Consider the following 23220-nt stretch of genomic DNA (forward strand, 5'->3'; position numbering starts at 1 on the left):
GTAGCGGACGCGCCGCCCGCGCTCGCGGTGGTGGCGCCGCCCGCCGCGCCCGCCGCGCCCGCCGCGCCCGCCCCGGCGCCGGCGGCCCCGCGCGCGGCGGTCGCGGTCGCGCCGCGGCCGCGCCGGGCGACGCCGCGCGCGCTGCGCGTCGCCGTCGTCGCCGCGGCCCTCGCGCCCGCGTCGTCGTCCCTCTGGGTCCCCCGCCTGGCGGCGGTCGCGGCGAGCCGCGCGTCGGCGTCCCTGGTCGTCCCCCGCCTCGCGCCGGTCGCCGCGCGGCTCGCCGCCTCCGCGGCGAAGCTGCCGCGGCTCGCCGCAAAGGCGCGCGCGGTGCCGCGGCTCGCGGCGAACGCGGCGCGGACGCTCCTGCGCCTCGCCGCGGCCGCGCTCCGGCCCTAGCGTCTAACAGGGCACGCGCCTCCCCATGCGCTTCGCGCCGTCGCCTTTGCCGCCGCGGCCCGCGAAGACGAAGGGGAAGGGCGCGACGGCCGTGGGCACGAGGCGCCCCGCGAGGCGCCAGGTCAGGCGCCCCTCGCAGCAGCCGTGGCGGAAGTCGTGGCTGCCGACGCCGTAGGCGCCGTGGAACGTGCGGTCGAAGACGGCGCGCCAACTCGCCTGGCCGAAGAGGCGGCACGCGGCGACGAAGGCGTCGGCGTCGCGCGCGGCGCCGAAGTGGGCGCGGACCGCGGCGTCGTCGGCGCGTTCCGCGTAGGCGTCGAAGTCGCGCCGCTCCGGCGGGCCGGGGAACCGCTCCTCGAGGCGGAAGTAGCCGTCGGCGAGCGTCGCGGGCACGACGGCGAACATGTCGTCGACGACGGCGCAGGTCGGGATGCCCGCGGCGCGCATGGCCGCCCGCGCGTCGTCGCGGCCCGCCGCGCCGAGCTGCCGGGCGAAGTAGTCGCAGCCGCGCTTCGGCGACCCGGAGAGCGCCGCAAGCGACGTGTTCCGCGGTTCCGCGTGGAGCACGCCGCGCGCGCGCAGGGACACGGCGTCGGCGGCGAAGGTCCCCAGCGGCGCGATGGGCGCCGCCCAGCGCAGGTCCGGCCGCGCACGCACGTAGTGCGTGAACGCGAGGCGCTCCGCGGCCTCGTACCCTCGCGCGAAGCCGTAGCACGCCGCGAGCCGCGTGTACTGGTCGTCGAAGTCGACGGGTGGCGGCGGCGCGACGACGACGGTGCCGCCGACGTCGGCCCAGAGCGCCGCCTGCGCGCCGTGGATCGCCGGCCCGACGCAGACGAAGGTGTGGACGGCGTGCGCCGCCGCGAGGGGCCCCACGACGAACGCGGCCCAGTTCGCCGGCGCGTCGGCGCCGACGGCGTGCGCGCTCATGACCACGGCCGCGTGCGGCGCCGCCACTGCCGTCGCGGCCAGCGCCAAGAAGCCACATTTCATGGCGGCATCATCGGGATCGGGCAGCCCATAAAAAAATAAGATTCCGACGTTACTCGGGTACGATGGGCGCCGCGGACGTCGCCGTGGGCAGCCCCCCGGCGTCGCCGACGGCGGCGACGCAGACGCAGCGGACGACGCGCGTGACCAAGGGCACGGCCTTCGACGGCGCCTACTACGCGAACCACCCGCGGCTCCTCGACCGGCAGCGGCTCATGGACGACCTGCGGCGCCTCGAGCGCAAGCTCTACATGGCGTCGCAGCGCATCGTCATCCTCGAGCGCGAGAGCGGCCAGCGCGAGGCCCTCGAGGCGCGCACGACGCGGGACCGGCGCGTCATGATGCGCCTCGAGCGCTCCGTCTTCGGCGTCTACGCGAAGATCCTCGCGGCGCTGCTCCAGTTCGAGGACAAGCTCGCGCGCGAGAAGGGCGCGACGACGGCCGAGCCCGCCGTGCTCTACGGCGCGGGCCAGCTCGAGTACGCGCGCAAGGCCGGCGACGCGCTGCGCGCGATGCTCGCGGCCGTCGCGGACCCGGACGGGTCGCCCGCCGCGGGCCGCGGCGACGAGCCGGGCCGCTACGTCTCCGACGAGGGCGTCAAGGCCTACCAGGCCGTCGGCGCGAATCTCGTGGCCCGCGTCGACAGCGCCATGTCCGGCGAGATGCGCCACGAGCTCGCGCGCATCGCGTCCAAGGGCGACGCGCCGCACGAGAGCGAGCTCGAGGCGCGCGTGAAGACGCTCGAGGCGGAGAACAAGCTCCTGCGGCAGAAGCACCAGGTCGCCGAGCTCAAGGGCCTCGAGCTCCGCAAGCGCCTCGACGACGTCATGGCCGAGCGGTACCGCGACGGCCAGCGGTCCATCGACGCGGAGATCGAGAAGCGCGAGTTCCGCGACGCGATCCTCGAGCTCGTCATGGACCTGCGCGACGGCATCGTCAAGCGCCTCGGCTTCATCCCCGCCTCGACGCAGGCCGAGATCAACGCCTTCATCTCGACGCTCGCGGACGCGGAGAAGGCGGACGCGCGCGCGGCCGTCGCCGCGGCCGCGGCGAGCCTCCCCGCGGCGCCGGCCAAGGCGCCGGGCCCGCCGCCGCCGCCGGCGCGCGCGTGATGCCGTAACCTCGCGCCCCGGGAGATGAAAAAAACAAACATGCGTGGGTGAAGCCGACGTTCACCGTCCTGCCGCACAGCGATTATGGCGTCGTGCTAACGGGCTCGTCCACTGCCTAGAACGCATGGCCGCGCTCGACGATGCTTCGGCCTTCGACGACGCCTGCGCCGCCGCGAAGAAGCTCAGCCCGTCGACGACGGACCAGCTGAACCTCTACGGCCTCTACAAGCAGGCCACGCAGGGCGACGTCGCAACGGGCCGCCCCTACGCCTGGGACATGACGGGCCGCGCCAAGTGGGACGCCTGGAAGGCGCGGGCCGGCCTCGCCGCCGCCGACGCGCGGCGCGCCTACGTCGAGGCCGTGGCCGCGCTCGCCGGCGGCCCGGCCGCGGCCGGCGCCGGCGACGGCGCCGAGGACGGCGCGGCGGCCGAGGGCGCGGCGCGGCTCGGCGGCCGCGCCGTGTCGACGCTCGCGGGCGGCACGGACGAGGAGGCCGCCGCGGGCGCGTCGACCTACGAGCCGAGCGCGCTGCTCCAGGCCGCGGAGGCCGGCGACGCGGCGCGCGTCGAGGCCGCGCTCGCCGCGGGCGCGGACGCGGCCCAGGCCGACGACTGCGGCCGCGCGGCGCTCCACTGGGCCGCCGACGTCGGCAGCGCCGGCGCCTGCGAGGCGCTCCTCGCGCGCGGCGCCCGGGTCGACGCGCGCGACGACGACGGCCTCACCGCGCTGTCCTACGCGGTCACGTGCGAGCACGGCGCCGTCGTCTCCCTGCTCCTCGCCGCGGGCGCGGACCCGGACGCCGCGGACGACGAGGGCGACACGCCCCGCGCCGCGGCCTCGGGCGCGATCCGCGCGCTCATCGACGCGGCCGCGCGGTGATTTTTTTGGCGTGAGCCAGCTCCTAGGGATATGGTAAAGCCGGGTGGATGTTAGCGGCGCCTAGCGCCGGGCCTTGAGCGCGGCGACGACGAGGAGCGCGCCGGCGGCGGCGAGGGCGACGAGGAGGGTCTTGGGCGGCCCCGGCGCGTCGCGCGGCGCGTCGAGGTCGACGCCGAGGTCCGACGCGACCATCTTGCGGCAGATGGGGTGGTAGAAGTCCGCGTGGGCGACGAAGGTGTCGACGGCGAGGTCCTTGGCGCCCGGCATGGGGCTCTTGGCCAGCGCGCGGTAGAGCGGGCGGACGAACTTCATGCGGCCCTGGGACGTGAGGAAGTCGACGACGAGGGGCCCCGCCGTCGCCGCGCCCGCGGCGAGCAACAGCTTGCACCAGCGGGACCGGAGCTCCGCGTTCGCCGTGCCCGTGAGGCCGTAGCGCGCGTCGACGGCCCGCAGCGCCGCCGCGTCGAGGCCCGCCTCGGCGTTCCCGTCGTCGCCGTTGGCGCCCAGCGCGTCGAGGAACGCGACGCGCTCGTCGTTGGTCCACGACGCGAAGTCGTCGGCCGGCGGCGGGGCCCCCGCGCGCCACGCGGCGGCCAGGTCCTCCGCGCGCTTCGCGAGCGACGTGTCGAGGTCCGGGCCGCACGGGCACGTCGCCCGGCGCGTGGAACCAGGCGCGCCAGTCCACGGACTTGAGCGTCTTCTCGCCGAGCTGCGCCGTGGCGAAGGCGCGGAAGTCCGCGGACGTGAGCGTCTTGAAGCGGTACTTCTTGATGTAGGCTTTGAAGAACTTGGCGAACTTGGCCTCGCCGGCGAGCCCCTCGATGAGGTGGAGCAGCGACGACCCCTTCTCGTAGGGCACCAAAGAAAAGGCGTCGTCGGGGTCGATGCCCTCGACGGGCGGCACGAGCGCCGTGAGCGGCCCCTGGCCGATTTCCTTGAAATGTTCCACCGTCCCCGTCAGGCCCGCCTGCGACGCCGCGAGGTCAAAGTCCGTGAGCTTCTTCATCAGCGCCGCGTCGCCCTTGCCGAAGAGCGTGGCCTTGATCTTGCGCTCGAGCCAGCGCGTCCAGCCCTCGTTGAGCCAGAAGTGGTTCCACGTCGCGTTTGTCACCAAGTTGCCCGTCCACGAGTGCGCGATCTCGTGCGCGACGACGCCGGCCAAACTCCGGTCCCCGGCGAGGAGCGTGGGCGTCACAAACGTCAAACACGGGTTCTCCATGCCGCCGTAGGGGAACGACGGCGCGAGGCACACGAAATCGTAGCGGCCCCAGACGTAGGGCTGGCCCGTGATCTCCTCCGCGGCCGCGAGGAACTGCTCCGTCTCGGAGAACTCCTCGCGCGCCGCGTCCACAACACAAGGCTCGGACCAGACCGCGCAGCGGTCCGAGATCTCGCGGCGCTCGAGGTCCGCCACGACTATGGCGACGAGGTACGTCGACGTCGGCACGGGCTGCTTGAAGAAGGACCGGTTGTAGCCCTCCGGTAAATCGAGCGACGGCGTCACCAAGGGGAGGCCGTTCGCCTGGAGCCCCGACATGAGCGCCGTCGCCCAGGCGGGCGCGTCGACGACGGCGTCCCAGGAAACTTTCGCCCCGGGCGCGTCCTGGCACGGGACCAAACTCCGCGCGTGGATGGCCTGGCACTGCGTGAAGAGGTAGGGCCGCGTCTTGCCCGCGGTCTGCGCCGGCTCGAGCCACTGCGCCGCGGAGCACGCGTTGCCCGTCGCGTACTCGAAACGGACCTTGTGGAGGTCGCCGACCTTTTTGATCTGGAGCGGCACGGACGCGGCCACCCCGAAAACGTCGTGGGGCGCGCCGAGCGTCACGGCGACCTCCTCGTCGTCGACGTAGGCCTTGGAGATGGTCAGGCCGCCGTGCGTGTCCACGACGAACGCCGCGCATTGTTTGAGCGTGGCGACTTCGTACGTCACCGCGCCGGACAGCGTCTCCGCGGCGAAGTCGACGCGCCACTCGAGGGACATGTGCTTCGCCACGGCCGACGTCCAGTTGCTCTGGCTACTCGTCTCGACCAGCGAGCACTCGCGCGCGTCCTCGACGGACCGCGCGTCCGGGTCCACCATGGCGAAGCCGCCGACGCTGATGCCGCCGCTCGGGCTCTGGCTGATGGACAAGGGCGGGAGCGGCGACGACGCCAGCTTTCTGGAGTAGGGGAGGACGGCGCGGACGAGCTGGTTCCTGGCGGAGGAGGCGATGTGCGCGGCGCTGGAGGAGGCGCTCTGCCTGGACTCGGCGAGCGGCTTGTGGCAGGACGAGCTTCAAACGCCACGGCCAACACCGTCGCGGCGCGCGCGGCCTCTCAGACCCATCCGAAAGGCCTCGCGTCGTCGGCAGGTGTCGCGGGAGCCGGCCGAGCGCCCTCCGCCAACGCGCTCGGGCCGCGGCGCCGCATGGAGCTGCGCATCGAGTTCTTCTCGCTGGGCTACTTCTTCGGCCTGCTCCTCCTCAGCTGCGGCGTCATCGCGCCCCTCGCCTGGACCGCCGTGCGGCGCAAGTTCCTCAAGGGCAAGTACTACCGCCGCGCCTAGAAAAGCGCCGCCGGCGGACACGATGCCGACCGCGGGCGGCGGCGTCGCTACGCTCGGCGACCTGTCGGCGCCGGAGAAGCGGCGCGTCGCGCGGCTCGTCGAGCAGCTCCTCGCCGTGGAGAAGGCCCACGAGGCCGCCCAGGCCCAGTGGCGCGAGCGCGAGGCCCAGCTCAGCCACCGCGCGGCCGCCGCGGACCGCGCGGCGGCGGCCTCCGCGGACGCGGCGGCGCAGGCCGCCGCGGACCTCGCCGCGGCCCGGGCGTCGCTGCGCGCGCGCTGCGACGCGTCGGACCGCGCGGCGGCCGACGGCGCCCGCGACCTCGGCGCCGCGCGCGCGGACCTCGGCGCCGCGGAGGCCGACCGCGACGCCGCGCGGCGGAGGCTGCGCACAGGGCAGGAAAAGGGTGATTCAACGTCGCTTCAACGTGAGTGTTCCGCGCGCGCGCGTTCCGAAAAAAGCACCCACGCTTCGAGAGCGCTCCGAGAGATGATCGCTCGTCCAAAAATCAGCCGAAACGAGCGGAAAACGACCGAGATAGGAGCCTTTGAAGTTGGGAATTCCGCACCCTTTTCCTGCCCAGGCTGCGCAACGCGGAGTGCGACGCGGACCACCTCCGCCGCGCGAACATGGACCTCGACGCGGCGAACCGCGCCCTCGTCGAGGAGAACGCCCTCGTCCAGAAGAAGCTCATGGCCTCCCTCGAGCTCCTCGAGCGGTACCAGGACCAGATCATCCGCATGGGCTCCATGAGCCGCGCGGAGGACGCGCCGCCGGAGGAGGTCGGGTAAGTGCGAAGCGAGGGTCCGGCGATGGCGACCTGGCTCATCCCGAGGTGGCTCGTCGTCCGAGTTCAAGTTGCCGTCAACCGGGAGTTTCGAGTTTTTGTGGGATGATGATGATGGCCTTCCTCCGAAAGCTGCCCCTGCTCGCGGCGGCGTGCGCGGCGCAGAAGAACGGCAAGTCGAAATCGGGCGGCGGCTCGACCACGACGACCGTCGGCGAGTCGGCGACGCACGCCTGCGGCTACGGGACCGCGGCCTGCCCGACGTGCCCCTTCGAGGCGTCGGCGGCGCCGAAGCGCGTGCGCAGGGAGCTGCGGAGCTTATCGGATGACGAGTGGGACCGCGTCGTGGATGCCATGTGGACCATGAAGACGACGAGCGCCGCCGACGGCGCGGCGCTCTACGGCGCGAGCTTCCGGACCTACGACGCGCTGGTCGTGAAGCACGCCGTCGCGACGACGGACTCGCGGGGAGACCAGGCCCACTTTGGGCCGCAGTTCCAGACCTGGCACGGCGCGTTCATCCTCGAGTTCGAGATGTCGCTGCTGGCCATCGACCCGGCCATCGGCGCGTGCCCCTACTGGGACGCGTCGATCGACGGCGCGTTCCCCGCCTACTTCGGCTCGAGCCCCGGGACCGCGGCCAACGACGCCGTCGACGACGGGCCCTTCGCCGGGTGGACCGTGTCCGCCTACGACGGCGACGCCTACGCGGCTTCGCTCACGGGCGCCACGGCGGACTTCTCCGGGTCGTCGTCGACGGGGCTGCTCCGCGGCACGGACAACACGCTGACGAACGACCTCGTGACGCGCTTCGGCACGACCTGGACCTACGACGCCGACCACTTCGACAACTGCGCGTCGCTCGCGTCGAGCGACGTGCTCTGGTACGACTGGTATGCCCCCGGTGTTGGTGTTTGTGGCGCGCGTTGCCCAGACTGCGCTTCTCAGGTACGAATGCGTCGAGGAGGGCAGCGCGGCGGGCACGACGTACCAGACCATCTCGCTCCACGGCGGGCCCCACCAGACCGTCGGGAGCAAGACCGGCAGCGAGCGCGGCGACGTCGAGGACCCGATCACGTCGCCGAACGATCCTTTGTTCATGTTCCACCACAACAACCTGGAGCGGAACAAGCTCCACTGGATGCGGCGGAACCCGGAGCTGGCGACGACGTTCTACGGCTACCCGGTCAGCGGCGCGTCGGCGTTGAAAGGCGGCGCGATCGAGGGCATTTACCTCGAGGACGCGGCGTCGTCCGCGTGGGGCTTCACCGCGGCGGACCTCGGCCTCGGCGACGACGCTTCGACGCTCCTCACGCACGGCGACTTGGTCTGCGGCCTGGACCCGAAGACGGCGCCCTACACCTTCGACGACCTGGAGACTCTCCCGGAGCTCGTCACGGGCTACGTCTACTGCGACAACCAGTTCGAGCTCTACGTCAACGGCGACCTCGTCGCGTCGGATCCGCTCACGTTCACGCCGCACCAGGCCGTGCGCGTGTCCTTCGACTACGACGGCGTCAGCGACAAGACCTACGCGATCCTCTGCCAGGACTACGCGAGCGACTCGGGCTACGAGTACACGGAGACGAACGCGCAATTGGGCGACGGCGCGCTCATCGCCGAGTTCTCCGATGGCACGGTGACGTCCGCGGACTGGCGCTCCTACGTCGTGTCCTTCGGCCCCACGGACGCGAGCATCGCCGACGGCTGCTCGTCGTCGAACCTCGGCGCCTGCGCCGTCGAGGACGGCGGCGCGCCCGACGGCTGGGCGCTGCCGGACTTCGACGACTCGGCGTGGGCGCCCGCGACGGTCTACACGGCGGCCCAGGCCGGCTGGGGCCGCACGCCGGCCTGGGACGACGACGACGGGTGCTGCGAGCCGACGAGCCCCATGGACATGTCGGCGCTCGGCTGCTGCTCCTGCAACTACGACCTCGCGAGCGGGACGTCCGTAGCCGCGGCCGTGTCGAAGAACGAGTGCCTCGTGCCCGAGGCCGTGCTCTCGGAGGCGACGGCGTCGTTCCTCTGGGGCGCGGACCTCGAGCGGGACAACAAGATGCTCTTCCGCACGACGACGCCCGCGCCGGCGTCGTCGTCGCGGCCGCCGACGGAGTCGCCCGCGCCGACGCCGCGGCCCGCGCCGCGGCCGACGGCCGCGCCGATCCCCCCCACGCCCGCGCCGCTCGCGCCGACGCCGCGCCCGTCGCCGGCGCCCACCGACGCCGTCGTGCACGTCGTCGTGGGATCGCTCACCGTCGCGGGCGTCGACCTCGCGGCGGCCGCCGCCGAGGCCGACGTCTTCGCCGCGGCCGTCGCGGACGTCGCGGCCGTCGCCGTCGACGCCGTGACCGTGGAGCTCTCCGCGGCGCGGCGGCGCCGCCTCTCGGCGGGCGTCGTCGTCGCCTACACCGTCGAGGCGGCGTCGGAGGACGCCGCGGCCGACCTCGCGGACGGCCTCGCGGAGGCGACGACGACGGACTTCGACGCGGCCATCGCGGCGGCCGCGGCCGGCTCGCCGACCTTCGCCGCGGCGTCCACGACGGCGCTCACGCCGCCGGAGGCGACGACCGTCGCGGCGACGACGACGATTCGCCGCCGTCGTCGAAGAAGTCCGACGGCGCCGATTCAGCGTCGGGCTCGCTCGTCGTCGTCGTCGCCGTCGTCGCGGTCCTCCTCGTCGCCGGCGGCGCCGTCGCCGTCGTCGTCCTCCGCAACGGCGGCAAGACGCGGCACGACGCCGAGGAGACGAAGGGCGTCGAGCTCAAGGACGCGTCGGAGATCGAGGTCTTCGCCACGGAGGACGAGGGCATTTAGACCCCTAAGCGCAGAGCGGCGCGACCTTCGGCCGCGCGGGCACCTCGTCGTAGCCGCCGCCGGCGAGGAACCGCGCGAACATGTCGAGCGCGTGGCGCGGGCGGTCCTTCGGCACCATGTGTCCCGCGCCCTTCACGGTGAGGAACGTGAAGGACCCGCTCGCCGCGTAGGTCTCGAAATAGCCCGCGACCTGGCCGTCCGAGCCCTTCCACGCGGCCCAGGGCGACGCGACCGTCAAGTTGAGGCTGGCGATCCAAGCCGCGTTGCCTGTGTGGATTCCAACCACTGGTTTGGGGGGTCCCCACCAAACTTCAGAACTCTCTATCTCGGTCACATCGAAGTCGATTCGGCTGATTTTTGGACGAATCGATTGCTCTTGTCGAGTTCTCGAAGCAAGGCGAAAGAGTCTGGTCCAAACCGTTCGATTACGCGCACATTGAAGTCGGGTTGAAGGTTTGGAATCTACACAGCGCGTTGCCCATGTGCGATAAAATATAGTCCGCGTCGCCGTTGTAAATGAGGATCTCCAAATCCCCGTCCTTCGTCCACCGCTCGTAGTTCGGCAGCTCCGACGCGTAGTTGAATTCGTACTGGGACGTCATCACGCCGCAATCGGCCCAGGCGCCGCCCGGGATCGTGCCCGCGCGGACGCCGATGGCCGCCTGGACGGCCGGCGTGTTGAGGTACTTTTTGACGTAGGTGTCCGCGCACGTCGGGAAGACGGGCGAGATCGTCGTGGCCCCGAGGAAACCGTCCGCGCGCCGCGACCGCCGCTCGGCCTCGAGCACGAAGGCCTGCGTCTTGAGGCGCTCCTGGTCCGCGTCGAGGCACACGTCCTCGTAGATGTCGTAGATGTCTATCGAGCCGTCCATGGCCCACTTCGTCGTCGCCTCGACGGCGTCGCCGCAGGCCGCGGGGCAGTGCACGTCGTCGCGGGGCCAGAAGCAGCGCGCGAAGTCGCCGCCGCAGGCAGTTTGCGCGGCCTCGAAGTCCGCCTGGCTCGTCAGCGCGTGGTAGCGGCCGTTCGCGACGTTCGCGTTGAAGTCGAGCTGCCAGTCGCAGTAGCCGTTGCCTACCATGAATCCCTTCAAGTTGATGCGCGCCGCGTCGTTTTCCGGTAGCGCAGCGTTGCCCGCCTCGACGGCCGCGGCCGTGTTCGGCACGTAGTGGCCTCCGTACGACTCGCCCGCCACGTAGAATTCGCGGCCCTCGAGCTCCGGGTGCGCCGCGAAGAAGGCCACGAGCGCCTCGTAGGTGTCCGACGCCGTCGTCGCGTCGTCGATCGTCGCGTTCGGGTACGAGAAGCCGACGCCCGCGGGCTGCTCGATGAAGAGCACGTTCGCGACCGTGTTCCACGAATAAGGGTTGAGCGTGACGGCGCCCGCCGCGTCGAGCACGTAGGGCCCGAGCTCCGTAAACATGCCGCCGAGGCTCGAGCAGCCCGGCCCGCCGTTGAGCCAGAGCACGAGCGGCTTCGACGCCGCGTCCTCCACGGCCTCGTGGTACCAATGAAACAAGGCCTTGGTGCCCGCTTCTACATCCAGGTAGCCCGTGTAGCTCTTCCAGCACTGGGAGACAGGGATGTCGAGCCCCGGCAGCGCCTCGACGACGTCGGAGTTCGAGGCCTGCGCCGTCGCGACGATGCCGAGGAGGATGGTCGAGCGCATCGTTGACCTCGCACCCAGCTCCGAGCAACCAGCCTGCGAAGAGTTTATTCCGGTCGCGTCAACAAACGATGTTTACCCCCAAACGAGCGGGCAGCTTATCAGTCGTTGGCAGGCCACCGACACGATGCCGCCGCCGCAGCCCCCCGGCTGGCAGGCCTTCGACACGTCGACGGAGGCCGGGCGCATGCTGAAGAAGCTCTACGGCGGCGCCGCGGGCCACCCGAACATCGCCTACCCCAAGCTCACGACGAAGCCGGCGCCGACGGGCCCCAAGCCCTCCTTCGTCGGCGGCGGCGCCCGGGTCGGCGCCCGGGACCCGCGGGACGCGTCGCGCAAGAAGGTCAGCGTCGCCGTGCCCCACCGGAAGCGGCCCGAGTCCCAGTACCGGCCCATCGACTTCGTGCGCCGAAAAAAAACCGTCGGCGCGATCGAGGAGGGCATGGCCGACATGCGCATGCGGAACGACGCGTACCGGCCGCCGCGGACGCGCGTCTTCTCGACGGAGGACGAGAAGGCGCGGCTCCAGGAGAAGTGCCAGTACGGCGGCGGCAAGGGCCTGCCCCGGGAGATGACGATGCCCGCGGGGCCGTGCCCGTCGGAGCTCCGCGCGGAGCTCAAGGAGGAGCAGCGCGTCGCCAAGGAGTGGCGCAAGCGCCGCGGCGAGCCCGAGCCGGCGCCCCGGGCCGCGCCGCCGCCGCCGGACCTGCGCGTCGAGCTCGTCGACACCATCTCCGCGGAGATCGACGACCGCCAGCGGTTCCTCGACTCCATGGCCAAGCTCGGCCAGCACAACGACAACACGCGCCGCATCGAGTCGGAAATCGCGACGCGGAAGCACGAGCTGTCCAAGGCCGCGGCGCGACTCAGTTAAATTAAAGCCTCCGCGCGAGCTTCGCGCGGCCGACTTCGCGGCCGGGGCGGCGAGGGGAACCTTTGTGTTCAACGTAGCAAAAACCACCACAATCGTTTTAGGACGAGGGAGAGCGGGGCAGCCATGGCACTGCGCGCGCGCGGCGTCCCACTCCGAGCCGCGTCCCGGAGCCGCATGTTCGTATCGTAGGCACGAGGCGGCGCACGTCGTGGAGCACGCCCTGGTGGGCCTCGGCGTCGGGAAGCACGACGGTAGCTGGCGGCGCACGGAGGAGTTCTTCAAGGGGAGCTGCGGCCTCGAGACCGTGCCCGTGCTCCACAAGACGCGCTTCGACGCGGCGAACCGCCCGGCCATCGTGGACCGGACCTTCGACGACGAGGACGACCGCAAGCGCACGGGCTTCATCGACCGGGGCAAGCGGCGGTTCCGGACGCTCGACAAGTCCTCGGCGCACTCCGCGGGCTGGACGTCGGGCCCGCCGGCGCAGGTGCCGCCCATCGCCCTCTTCAGCCCGCGGTCGCCCTGGTCCACGACGCCGGCGCGGACGGCGCCGACGTCCCTCGCGGCGAGCCGCGACCCCTCGTTCCGGGGCGCCGCGCCCGCGCCCGCGCCCGCGCCGCCCCGCGCGCCGCCAAACGGCTCGAGCCCCCGGCGCCTCAAGCCCGTCGCCACGCCGCCCAAGGCCCCCAAGGTCCCCGAGGCGCCGCCGCCCGCGCCGTCGCCGCGGACCGCGCGCGTCGTCGCGCCGCGCCGCGACGACCCCAAGCTCCTGCCGCGCATCCCGCCCGTCTCCGCGACGCCGCCGCGGAACCACGACTGGCGCCCCGTCCTCGGCATCCCGGCCATGAAGCCGCCGCCGTCCTACGGCTCCTCGAGCAGCCCGCGCCAGCTCCGGCTCAACGAGCGCGCGGCCGGGCGCGCCGCGAAGAAGCTCAAGCTCCTCTAGGCGGGGGTATGCGGCGGCGCCCACATGTATACACGTCCCTAGTCGGGCCGGCAGGCCGCCGGCAGCTCGGCGAGGGTCGCGCAGACGTGGGGGCCGCCCGCCGTCGCCGCGCGGCGCACGGCGCCCGCGTCGCACCGGGGCGAGAGCTCGACGTACCAGAAGGACGCGAAGGGCGACGTGCGGTGCCCCAGCGCCGAGACGTGGCCCTGCATCTTGTCCTTGGCCCGCATGGCCTTGGGCGTCCAGTAGCAGTACCGCTTCCGGGGGCACACGTAGACCGGCGGCGGCCGCTCGGCGCCGCTGACGCGCGCGAGGAAGTCGGGCTTCGCGGCGACGTAGTTGGGCATGAGCAGGAGGTAGGGCCGGTCGTGCGCTTGGCAAAAGTCGAGGAGCCGGTGCACGTGGTCGCCGCTGTACGGCGGATTCGTGACGACGACGTCGTGCGGCGGCAGCGCGTTTCGCCGCAGCGTCTCGTAGAAGTCGGCGCGGTCGTTGCGCACGTTCTCGAAGCCCAGCGCGCCGAGGTGGGCCTTCATGGCGCCCGCGCAGTAGTAGGGGTCGTAGATCGCGAGCGTCCTCCGACTTTTCCCGAGCGCCGCCGCGACGAGGTCGAGGACCGCGGCGACGTCGCCGTAGGCCTCGGGCGGCGACTCGCAGTGGTCGTCGGCGTCGGCCGCGAAGGGGAGCGCCGCCAGGTTCCGCTCGCCCGCGGCGCGCGCCGCCGCGTGCCGCGCGGCGTCGGCGGCGACGAGCGCCGCGCGCGCCTTCTTGCCCATGGACTTCCAGCGCGCCTTGAGCGCCGCGTCGAAGTGGGGCTGGTCCGGGTTGAGGCGGTCCGAGAGCGAGCCGCCGTCGCCGGCTGTCAAGCTCGCGAGGAGCGCCGCGTCCTCGGGAGCGGCTGCGGCGGGCGCCGGGGCCTCCGAAACCTTCTGCTTCTTCTTCTTCTTCTTCTTTTTCTTCTTTGCTTGTTGCTGCGATGCGTTTGGTGCGTCCGTGGGCGTCGCTGCGGCGGCCGCGTCCGGTCGCTTGCGCTTATTTGGCTTGCCCATCGCGACTGCACTAGAGCTAGGGGCAATTTTGGCTCCTTCGCGCATCTTGAAGGGCTCTCGATGGGCGGGCAATGGGCACCTCCGAGAGGCTGCTCTTATATGTTGATGGGCTGCTCCTCCGGAGAGGCTGCTCACTCGATTGAATGCTGATGGGCTGCTCCTCCGAGAGGCTGCTCACTTGACTGCATGCTGTGGCTGCTCCGTGCGGCATTCGCCGGCCTCCTCGCCTCAAAGACGCCCTGCCAGGAGCTCGACGAGCTCCACGCCGCGTGCTCTGCGCGCCGCGCGCTGCTCGACGTCGACGGCGCCGACCGCCGGAGGACGCTCTACTTCGACCACGTGCCGAAGACGGGCGGCAGCGCGCTCGCGCTCCACGGCTGCGCGCCGGCGTCGGCGGCCGCGTTCAAGGCCGCGCGGCGCGGCGCGGCGGAGACGGCCGCCGCGGGCACCTGGCGGGCGATGCGCGCGCGGCTCGCCGTCGGTACGAAGCCGTTTCGCGTCGAGGAAGCCGCGGCGGGCGGCGCGGTCTACGAGTGGATCGAAATGTCGCGCCACATCCAGCACGTGCCGTCGCGCGTCTGGCGGCCGGCCTTCCCCGCGGCGCGCTTCAAGCGGTTCTGCTGCGTGCGGCACCCCTACGCGCGCTTCCTGTCCTTGTTCCGCCACGAGGCGCTCGCGTCGGGCGCGCCGGGGCACGCGGACGTCCGCGCGGTCAACCGCTCGAAGCGGGCCGCGCTCGTCTCCGCGCCGGCGCTGGAACGCTGGGCCCGCGGCCGCTTCGGCGCGCTCGAGCGATCGACGTGCCCCATGGCCGTCGACGGCGTGGCCGCCGGCACGCGCTGCGACCCGGCGGCGGTCCGCGAGGCCCTGTGCTGCCTGGACGTCGGCCGCGGCGACGACGGCCATCTGGCGCCCCAGTCCGTCTTCGTCTTCGGCGCCGACGGGCGTCGCGTCATCGACCACGTGCTGCGCTACGAGACGCTCGCCGACGACTTTTCGGCGCTGTTCCGCGCCTACGGCCTCGACGGCGCCGCGGACTGCGCGCGGCGGCACCCGCCGCGGGCGTTTCTCCGCGACGCGCGCGACCGGGAGGTCGCGGCGCTGTCCCGGTCCACGGTGCACCTCCCGCGCCTCGAGCCCCGGGACATGCCCGCGGGCCTGCGCCGCGACGTCGACGCCGCCTACGCCCTCGACTTCGCGCTCCTCGGCTACCGGCCGTTCTAAGGGTTAGGCGAGGACGCGGTAGAGCGCGCGGAGGCCCGACGCGGCGACCTTGAAGGGCGCGAGCGCGAAGCAGGCGACGTCCTGGTAGAGCGACGACGCGAGGATGACCGCGGCGTCGACGGCGTAGTGGCCGACGAGCCGGGCCTTGGACGCGCCGCCGCCGGCGTCCTCCGCGCGGCGGACGACGACGAGCGCGAGCGCCGCGACGAGCGTCAGCGAGCTCAGGCAGAGGACGACGAGGGGCAGGCGGTGGAGCGCGAGCAGGTCGCCGACGATGGACGCGAGGGTCCGCGGGGGCCGCTTCGACCGCGGCGCGCGGGGAGGAGGTGAGGGGCTCCGGCGGCCGTCGTCGCACGCGACGCACTCGAGGCGGTCCGCGCCCCGGTAGGGGTTCGGCGGCGGCGGCGCCCGGCCGCCGTGGTGGAAGAGCGCGGACACGCGCAGCGGCGAAACCGCCGGCAACAAGCCCGCGGCCTCGCGGCTGTCGTCGTCCTCCGCGTTCACGACGTAGAGCGCCTCGTCGCGCTCCGCCGCGACGGCCCGGAGCCAGGAGAAGCGCGCCTCGGACCGGTCCTCGAGGTCGCGCAGGTCCACGAGGCGCGACGCCACGTCCAGGCTCTCGAGGCCCAGCGCGCCCGCGAGCGCGGCGCCGAGCGCGTACCAGAGGAAGCGCCACCAGAAGAGGACCAGCGTGCAGTGCAGCACCAGGAGCACGACGGACGTGAAGAAGGCGTAGCGCCTTAAATCCAGCGCCTCCGGCGACAGCGCCGCGTGCACGAGGGGCATGGCGTCGCGCCAGGACCGCGCCGCGTCGCGCCACGTCGCCGCGGACTCGAACCGCGCCGCGATCGCATATTCCGCGAGCGGCGCGTGCGCGAGCGACAGGACGCGCGACGCGCGCCAGAGCACGCGGCTCGGCGCGAAGGCCAGGCGGCAGCTCTCCGGCGCGCCCAGCGACGACGTCACGACGACCAGCGCCGCGCCGGAGAACCAGCGGAGCCGCGACGCCGCGCGCCGCGCCGCGGCCTCGACCGGCGCGCGCTCGTCGCGCCACCGCCGGGCCGCGGCCTCGACCTCGCGCCGCCGCAGCCGGGCGACGCGCCGCCGCTGGCACGCCGGCGCGTAGGCCAGGCCCAGGAACCGGCCCCGGCCGCAGCAGTGGTCGCGCGCGGCCTCGGCGGCCAGCGCGCGCGCGACGCAGCGGTCCTCGGGGCTCGCGGCGCCGCGGGCTGCGGCCCAGGCGACGGCCGCGTCGCCGCGCGCCGCCCAGGCCTTCGACGCCCAGGCGCCCGTCGTGCCCGTCGCCCGCCAGCCCCGGCACACGCGCAAAGTCCGGCAGAGCGTGGGGTCGTCCAAAAAGTCGAAGACGTTCTCGAGGGCCCAGCGCGGCTGCTGCGAGCTCTCGCGGGGCGCGGCGAAGATCGCGTGCGAGTGGTTGGGCGGCGGCGGCGACGGCATCGTTGCGCGAACGCGGCTGCTCTACGACCTCAAACGTTTTTGCATCGGAGCATCGGAGAAAGGGCAATCCGCGTCACCTTAGCGGCAACAACGACAAGGACGGCTAAGTGCCGTGCTGGATGCAGCTTCGGGGCAGCCTCGCACGATGCCGAGTATTCCTCGCAGCTTCGGGCTGCTCGTCCTCTCGAGAGTCGTCGTTCCTCGGCCGCCGGACTGGCAAGACAAGCCCCCGCCGCCCGCGTGCGCTCCTCGCGCGTGCTCGGCCGAGGCGCGCGGCGGCTGGGAGTGCGGCGTCGTGATGGCCGTGGACAACACGTACTGGAACACGGTGAACGCGTTCGGGCGCTACGCGCGCGACTACATCCCCATGTACGAGGCGGACCTCGATCGCATGGGCATCCGCCACCTGCCCGTGGGCAGCGGCTGCCCCCTGTTCAAGCGGCCCTTTGGGAGCGACGACGAGCCCGCGTTCCTCACCCGCCTCAAGTGCGTGAGTGACCCCGAGCCCGACACGAACGACGGCTATTGCAACTGGGAGCAGGCCCACTACGACAGCACGCTGTCGGTGTCCGACGAGGCCGTCGCGCGCGGCTGCGCCGACGCGGAGATCGACTACATCTACACGGTGGACATGGACTCCGTCGAGGCGAACTGGGGCTACTGCGACGGGACCTCCGACGAGATCTGCGTGCCCTGCGCGCCGTCCGAGGCCGAGCCGGCGCCGTCCTGCGACGCCGTCGCCGATCCCTGCGAGGAGCTCTTCGGGGCGACCTTCGCCGTCGGCGACGCGGTCTGCTGGGACAACTCGGAGTGCAAGCGCGCGCGCGGCAACGAGGACTGGTGCGGCCGCGTCGCCGACGGCAAGCGCTGCGTCTGGACGTCGGAGGCGACGGCCGCGCCGACGCCCGGGAGCGCCGTCGCGGCGCCGACGTCCGCGCCGGCGCGCGCGCCGACGCGCGCGCCGACGTCGACGCTCGCGACCGGCGCGACGACGGCGGCATCCGAGCCGACGACGACGGCGGCCGCCGCCGACGGCGACGACGGCGACGCGCTCACGGCGTCGGCGTCGCTGTACGTGCTCGGCGCCTGCATCCTCCTCGTCGGCGTCGCCATCGGCGTCGGCCTCTCCCGGCGCCTCAAATCGCGCCGCCGGCACATCGACGCCCACTGCGTCGAGCTCGCGGACGTCGCGACGAGGGTGGACCCACCCATGGCGGAGATCGTCAGCGTCAACCCCTTCGGCGAGAAGGAGGAGCTCATCATGCAGGCGCACTGCTAGCGAGCGAACAACCCCGTCCCTCGGCTCGCACACTAACAACCCCGTCCCTCGGCTCGCACACTAACACCCCCGCCCCTCAGCTCGCAAACTAACACCCCGTCCCCCGCGCGGCCAGCGTCGCGAGCGCGAACAGCGCGCCGCGCGTGACGCCGCCGCCGCCGCGCGCCTGGGGCCAGATGCCCCGGAGGTCGTCGGCGGCGACGTCGACGGGGCCGCCGTCGGGCGCGCGCGCGTCGACGGCCGCGCCGGCCTCGAGGCCGAGCGCGTCGAAGACCGCGTCCGCGCCGTGGCACGGGGCCGGCGCGACCGGTAGGCGGAGCCAGACCGCGGCGTCGACCTCCGCGTCCGCGCCGCGCGGGCACCCGACGCGCGCGCCGCGGGGCAGCCGCGCGACGTAGTAGACGACGAGGTGGTGGCGCCGGAGGCCGTCGGCGCAGCGGACCACGCTCTCCGGAAACGCGCTCTCCCACGCGCACAGGGGGACCAGCGCCGCCTCGTCGACCTCGAGGCCCGTCTCCTCGCGCACCTCGCGCGCCGCCGCCGCCGCGGAGCGCTCGCCCGGGTCCACGCCGCCGCCGGGCGGGACCCAGGCGCGCGGGAACGTCCTCATGAACGGCGACCGCCGCGTCAACAGCACGCGGTCCGCGCCGTCGTCGCCCCGCCGCACGACGAGCACGCAGGCGCCGAGGAGCAGCGACGGCGCCGCGCGCGCGTCGGCCCGCACCCGATCGCTCGGCGACGGCGTGCACCGCGCGGGGCACTGCGCCGCCGCGCCCCGCTCGAACTGGTGCGCGAGCGGGATCGACGCGCACGACGCCGACGTCGCGGCGGCGACGGACACGGTGCCGTTCTCGCGCTGCCGCAGCTCGACGAGGCACGACTCGCAGAAGCCCAGCGACGCGTCGAGCTCCTCGCCGGCGGCCAGCTGGTCGAGCACGCAGATGTTGCCGCCTTCGAACGCCGCGCGCTGCGCTTCGCCGGCGCCGCTCGGCGCGACGACGTTGTGAAGCGCGGACATGCGAGAGGAAGTTTGGCGCGCCAGCAGTGGCGCGCGACTGCTGCGAGAGGAAGTTTGGCGCGCCAGCAGTGGCGCCGCGCGACTGCTGCGAGAGGAAGTTTGGCGCGCCAGCAACGGCGCCGCGCGACGAAGCACTAGGCACAGGGCGACTGTGGCGCGACGAGCGCGGAGCGCGTAGCTCATGCACTGCTCCTACCCCACATCGCACGCCGTTTGGGCCAGGGTTCACGATGTGTTCACGATGCCGCCAACATTGAAGACCACAGCAGCCCCACCTGACACCAAAAGCGGGGCCATCACGGGGTTAGACGCCGCGTTCTTCGGCTCCGGTGGAGGGAGCAGCCCCCCGGCGCGGCCGCGTTGCCCGGCGGGGCCCACGAGCCCCGCGACGCCCCGCGGGCGGCCCCGACGGCCATGCGGGGCGCGTCCGTCCTGTCGCCGCTCCAGGCCCTCCTTTTTGCCGGCGCCGGCGCGGCGGCGACGTCCCTCGTCTTCCTCCAGCTCAACAAGACGAAGCGGAAGAAGCGCGAGAGCGTGGACCCGCGGCACCACGTGGACCCCGCGTTCCTCGTCGGCGGGCGCGCGACGCTCGCGCGGCCGCACTGGCGCCGCTTCGAGGGCTTCTCGCGGCACAGCGTGCCCGGCGGCGGCTACGTCTGGCGCCTCGTGCTCACGGGCGGCCCCTGCGGCGGGCGGAGCTCGGCGATCAAGCACCTGAGCCAGGAGCTGAAGCGGCGGGGCGTCGACGTCTACGCGGTGCCCGAGGCGCCGACGACCTTGATCAACGGCGGCTGCCGGCCGCCGCGCGTCTTCGACGGCGACGACGAGCCGTTCGATCACGCGGCGCCGCTGCCCCTGCCCCTGGTCCCCGGCGGCGACGACGCCGCCGGCGGGCCGCGGCTGCCGCCGCAACGGCCGCGCGCGCTCGACCAGCTCGCGGTCTTCGAGACGGGCCTCCTCCAGCTCCAGCTCCAGATGGAGCGGAGCTTCGTGAAGATCGCCCAGGCCACGGGGCGGCCCGCCGTCGTCGTCATGGACCGGGGTCTGCTGGACGCCGCGGCGTACCTGCCCCAGGACGGCGCGCAGTGGCGCGAGATTTTGGCGGACATCGGCGTCAACGAGCCCTACCTCCTCGGCCGCTACGACATGGTGCTCCACCTGCGCACGGCGGCGGCGGGCGCCGAGGCCCACTTCGACGACGCGCGGCTCTGCGGCCTCGGCGACGGCGACGGCCGCTACGACCGCCGCGGCGCGCTCGACCGCGCGATGGACCTCGACGGGCGCCTCGAGCGCGCCTGGCGGCGGCACCCGCGGCGCATCATCGTCGACAACGACAGCGCGGACTTCGGGTCCAAGCTCGGCGAGGTCCTCGGCCACGTCTCCAACCTCGTCCAGCCGCCCGGGCCCGCGGGCATCTTGTGAGCCCCCTCTCTCTTTTTTCGTCTCCCCCCCTTCGTGCTGTTTAATGATGTCACCTCGGCTTCGCCGCGTCGTCGGTCTCCGGCGCGGGCTCCCCGAGGACGCCCGTCTGCGCGAGCGACGACGCGCGGCGCTTCGGCGGGAGCCGGTTCGCCGCGGGGTCGTGCTTGAGCTGCGTGTCGAGGATGAGGCGCGCGATGTCGTGGATGAGCAGCACGCCGACGAGGCGCCGGTTGTTGAGCACGTGGACGCGGTCGAGGTGGCCGTAGTCCGTGAGCGCCGCGTTCACCACGCAGCCGCCGATGGTGTGGTTGTGGCCCACGGCGCACCAGGGCTCCTCGTAGAGGTAGCGGAGCACCTGCTTGACGGGCTCGCAGAAGAGGGCCGCGAGCGTGGTCGCCATTTTCTTCTCCACGACGGGCGTGCATTCGGCGTTCGGCGACTTCTCCTCCGGGCCGCTCTTGGCGATGGCCATGAGCTTCATGCCCGCCTTCATGGCGCCCCAGCCGCCCGAATCGCGCCGCGCCGCCGCGAGGCCGCCCCCGAGGCCGCCGGCCTTGGCCCCGGGCGCCGCGGGCGCGCGCGGCTTCGGCGGCTCCGGCTCCGCGCGGTCGTTCACGTGCTTCAGGTCCATGACGAGCCGCAGCACGTCCGGCGTCAGCGCCCCGCAAAATAAACCGTCGTCGTCGACGACGGCCACGGCGGGCACGCGCTCCACGGCGAAGAGCACGAGCGCGCGCCAGAGCGGGTCCTCGTTCGACACGGTCCGCGGCATGCGCACCAGGCCCGCGCGCATGATGGGCGTGTGCCAGACCTCGCCCAGGAGCCGCGGCTCGAGGTGGAGCATGTTGAAGACGTCGCGGGGCGTCAGGATGGTCACGACGTCCTCCTTCTTGCACGCGATGGACTGGACGACGGGCACCATGATGTGGCCCTGCGCGATGGACTCGAGCACGTGGAAGGGCATGCAGTCCAGGATCAGCGGGTGGGGCACGAGCTCGCCGCCGTGGCCCCGCCGCTCGCTGAACATCATGGGCACGCAGTTCTCCGCGAGCGCCGCGGGCAGGTGCGCCTCGAGGAACGCGACGGCCGCGAGGCACCTGGGCGGGACAAGGGTGATTCAACGTCGCTTCAACGTGAGTGTTCCGCGCGCGCGCGTTCCGGAAAAAGCATCCACGCTTCGAGACCGTTCCGAGAGATGATCGCTCGTCCAAAAATCAGCCGAAACGAGTGGAAAACGACCGAGATAGGAACCTTGGGAAGTTCGCGCTCTTTTCCTGCCCCGCGAGGCACTCGGCCGTCTCGGGCGCGTCCGCGTCGTCGTCCTTGTCGACCATGGCCTCCTTGCCGTAGGAGCTCTTGGAGCGCATGATGTTGCCCTTGGCGGACCGCCGCTTCTCCTCGCGCGTCATCTTCTCCTTGGCGCCCTTCTTCTTGCCCTTCTTGCCCTTCTTCTCCTTCTCCTCGCCCGAGGCCTCGCGCGACTTCGCGCGCGCCTCGAGCGCCTGGAGGGGGTTGATGATCTTCGGCGGCGGCGCGCCCTTGGGCGGCGGGCAGTCCTCCCAGAACCGTTTTTTCGTGGCGGCGCACGCCGCGTCGACGCGGACGTCGCCGGCCTCCTCCATGGCGTCGAGGAGGCGGCTCACGACCTGGTCCAGCGCGTGCGCCGCGGAGACGACGCCGACGAGGGCGCCGCGGCGGATCAGGGGCATGGCGAGCTGCGACCGCTCCAGCAACGTAAACAGCGCGACGTAGACCGTGCCGTCCGCGAGCACGGGCGACTTGACGTCGACGGGGTCGTTCTCGAGGTAGTCGTCGATGGTGCCCATGAAGAGGGGCGGCCGGTGGCGCGCGAGGATGCCGCTGGGCCGCTCGCCCTCCTTCTCCTTGCGCTCCGCGGGCGCGTCGCGGTCGTCGCCGCCCTCGGCCTCGTGGCGCTCCGCGAGCTCCGCGACCTTGGCGCCCTCGGGCAGCTCGGCGTCCGACGAGTTCTCGCTCTCGGCCTCGTCCTCGTTCTCGTCCATGAGGGCCGCGTCGAGCGTGTGCATCGCCGCGAGGTCGAGCCGCTGCTCGCGGTGGCCGATGCGCGTCTCGTTTTTGCGGAGCGCGAGGACGCCGTCGATGTACTTGGCGATGTCGACGTCGTCCTGGCAGAGGTCCCAGAACTGGGCGAAGGTGAGGTACATGGACGCGCTCGGCTCCTTCTTCGACGCCGTGGACTGCATGTCCTTGGGGATCAACTTCGCGAGCGCGTCGATCGCGTCGCGCGCCTTGCCCTCGAGGGCGTTGATGTCGGGCATCTTCGTGCCCAGGGTCGCGCCGCAGGCGCCGGAGACGCTGATGAGCATCTCGGCGACGGCGCGCTGGCTCTGCTTGCCGCCGCGCGACGCGTAGAGCTCGAAGAGGAAGCCGAGGCACTGCTTCACGTCGCTGTCGCAGAGGAGGGCGAGCACGGAGAAGACCCAGGTCGCGTCGATGTGCTGGCCGCCGCCGCCGGAGCGCCAGCGCTGCATCTGGCCCGCGTCCTTGGCGACCTTGATGAGCGAGTTCCGCGCGCGGTGGAACGACGACCGCGTGAGGTCGATCTCCGCCTCGCCGTCCGGGCTCGGCATGATGCCCTGGAGCCGCAGCGCCAGGGCCTCGGCGTCGGCCTTGGAGATGGAGTGGCGCTTGCGCTCGTGGCGCACGCGCCGCATGGCCGGCGCCTGCTCGAGCATGACCGCGTGCGCGGCGCGCTTGAACGTGGACCGCAGGTCGTCGCGCCGCG

At 72.8% G+C, this 23220-nt stretch overlaps 6 protein-coding genes across 6 annotated transcripts; 2 read left to right on the forward strand and 4 right to left on the reverse strand.

Moving 5' to 3' along the window:
- Positions 1-399: 399 nt before the first annotated feature.
- AURANDRAFT_60783 (expressed protein) lies at positions 400-1326 on the reverse strand (the record flags this gene model as incomplete). Its single annotated transcript, XM_009034356.1, has 1 exon — positions 400-1326. The coding sequence occupies one exon, from the start codon at positions 1324-1326 to the stop codon at positions 400-402; it is 927 nt and encodes a 308-aa protein (XP_009032604.1).
- Positions 1327-1601: 275 nt separating this feature from the next.
- AURANDRAFT_60784 (hypothetical protein) lies at positions 1602-2498 on the forward strand (the record flags this gene model as incomplete). Its single annotated transcript, XM_009034146.1, has 1 exon — positions 1602-2498. The coding sequence occupies one exon, from the start codon at positions 1602-1604 to the stop codon at positions 2496-2498; it is 897 nt and encodes a 298-aa protein (XP_009032394.1).
- A 940-nt stretch (positions 2499-3438) lies between these two features.
- On the reverse strand, positions 3439-5458 carry AURANDRAFT_60785 (hypothetical protein; the record flags this gene model as incomplete). The annotated part of the gene is made up of 2 exons (XM_009034355.1): positions 3439-3987; positions 4022-5458. 2 exons carry the CDS (start codon positions 5456-5458, stop codon positions 3439-3441), a joined length of 1986 nt encoding a protein of 661 aa, XP_009032603.1.
- Positions 5459-9586: 4128 nt separating this feature from the next.
- Positions 9587-11147, reverse strand: AURANDRAFT_2295 (hypothetical protein; the record flags this gene model as incomplete). The annotated part of the gene is made up of 2 exons (XM_009033841.1): positions 9587-9789; positions 9989-11147. Coding segments are annotated over 2 exons (1362 nt in total), but the record flags the coding sequence as incomplete, so codon positions are not given.
- A 5735-nt stretch (positions 11148-16882) lies between these two features.
- On the forward strand, positions 16883-18016 carry AURANDRAFT_60787 (hypothetical protein; the record flags this gene model as incomplete). The annotated part of the gene is made up of 1 exon (XM_009034147.1): positions 16883-18016. The coding sequence occupies one exon, from the start codon at positions 16883-16885 to the stop codon at positions 18014-18016; it is 1134 nt and encodes a 377-aa protein (XP_009032395.1).
- A 2464-nt stretch (positions 18017-20480) lies between these two features.
- On the reverse strand, positions 20481-23170 carry AURANDRAFT_70586 (hypothetical protein; the record flags this gene model as incomplete). Its single annotated transcript, XM_009034354.1, has 2 exons — positions 20481-21553; positions 21708-23170. 2 exons carry the CDS (start codon positions 23168-23170, stop codon positions 20506-20508), a joined length of 2511 nt encoding a protein of 836 aa, XP_009032602.1.
- Between the last annotated feature and the right edge of the window lie 50 nt (positions 23171-23220).

This window comes from Aureococcus anophagefferens (genome assembly GCF_000186865.1).
Source record: "Aureococcus anophagefferens unplaced genomic scaffold AURANscaffold_1, whole genome shotgun sequence".
NCBI classification, from domain to species: Eukaryota; class Pelagophyceae; order Pelagomonadales; family Pelagomonadaceae; genus Aureococcus; species Aureococcus anophagefferens.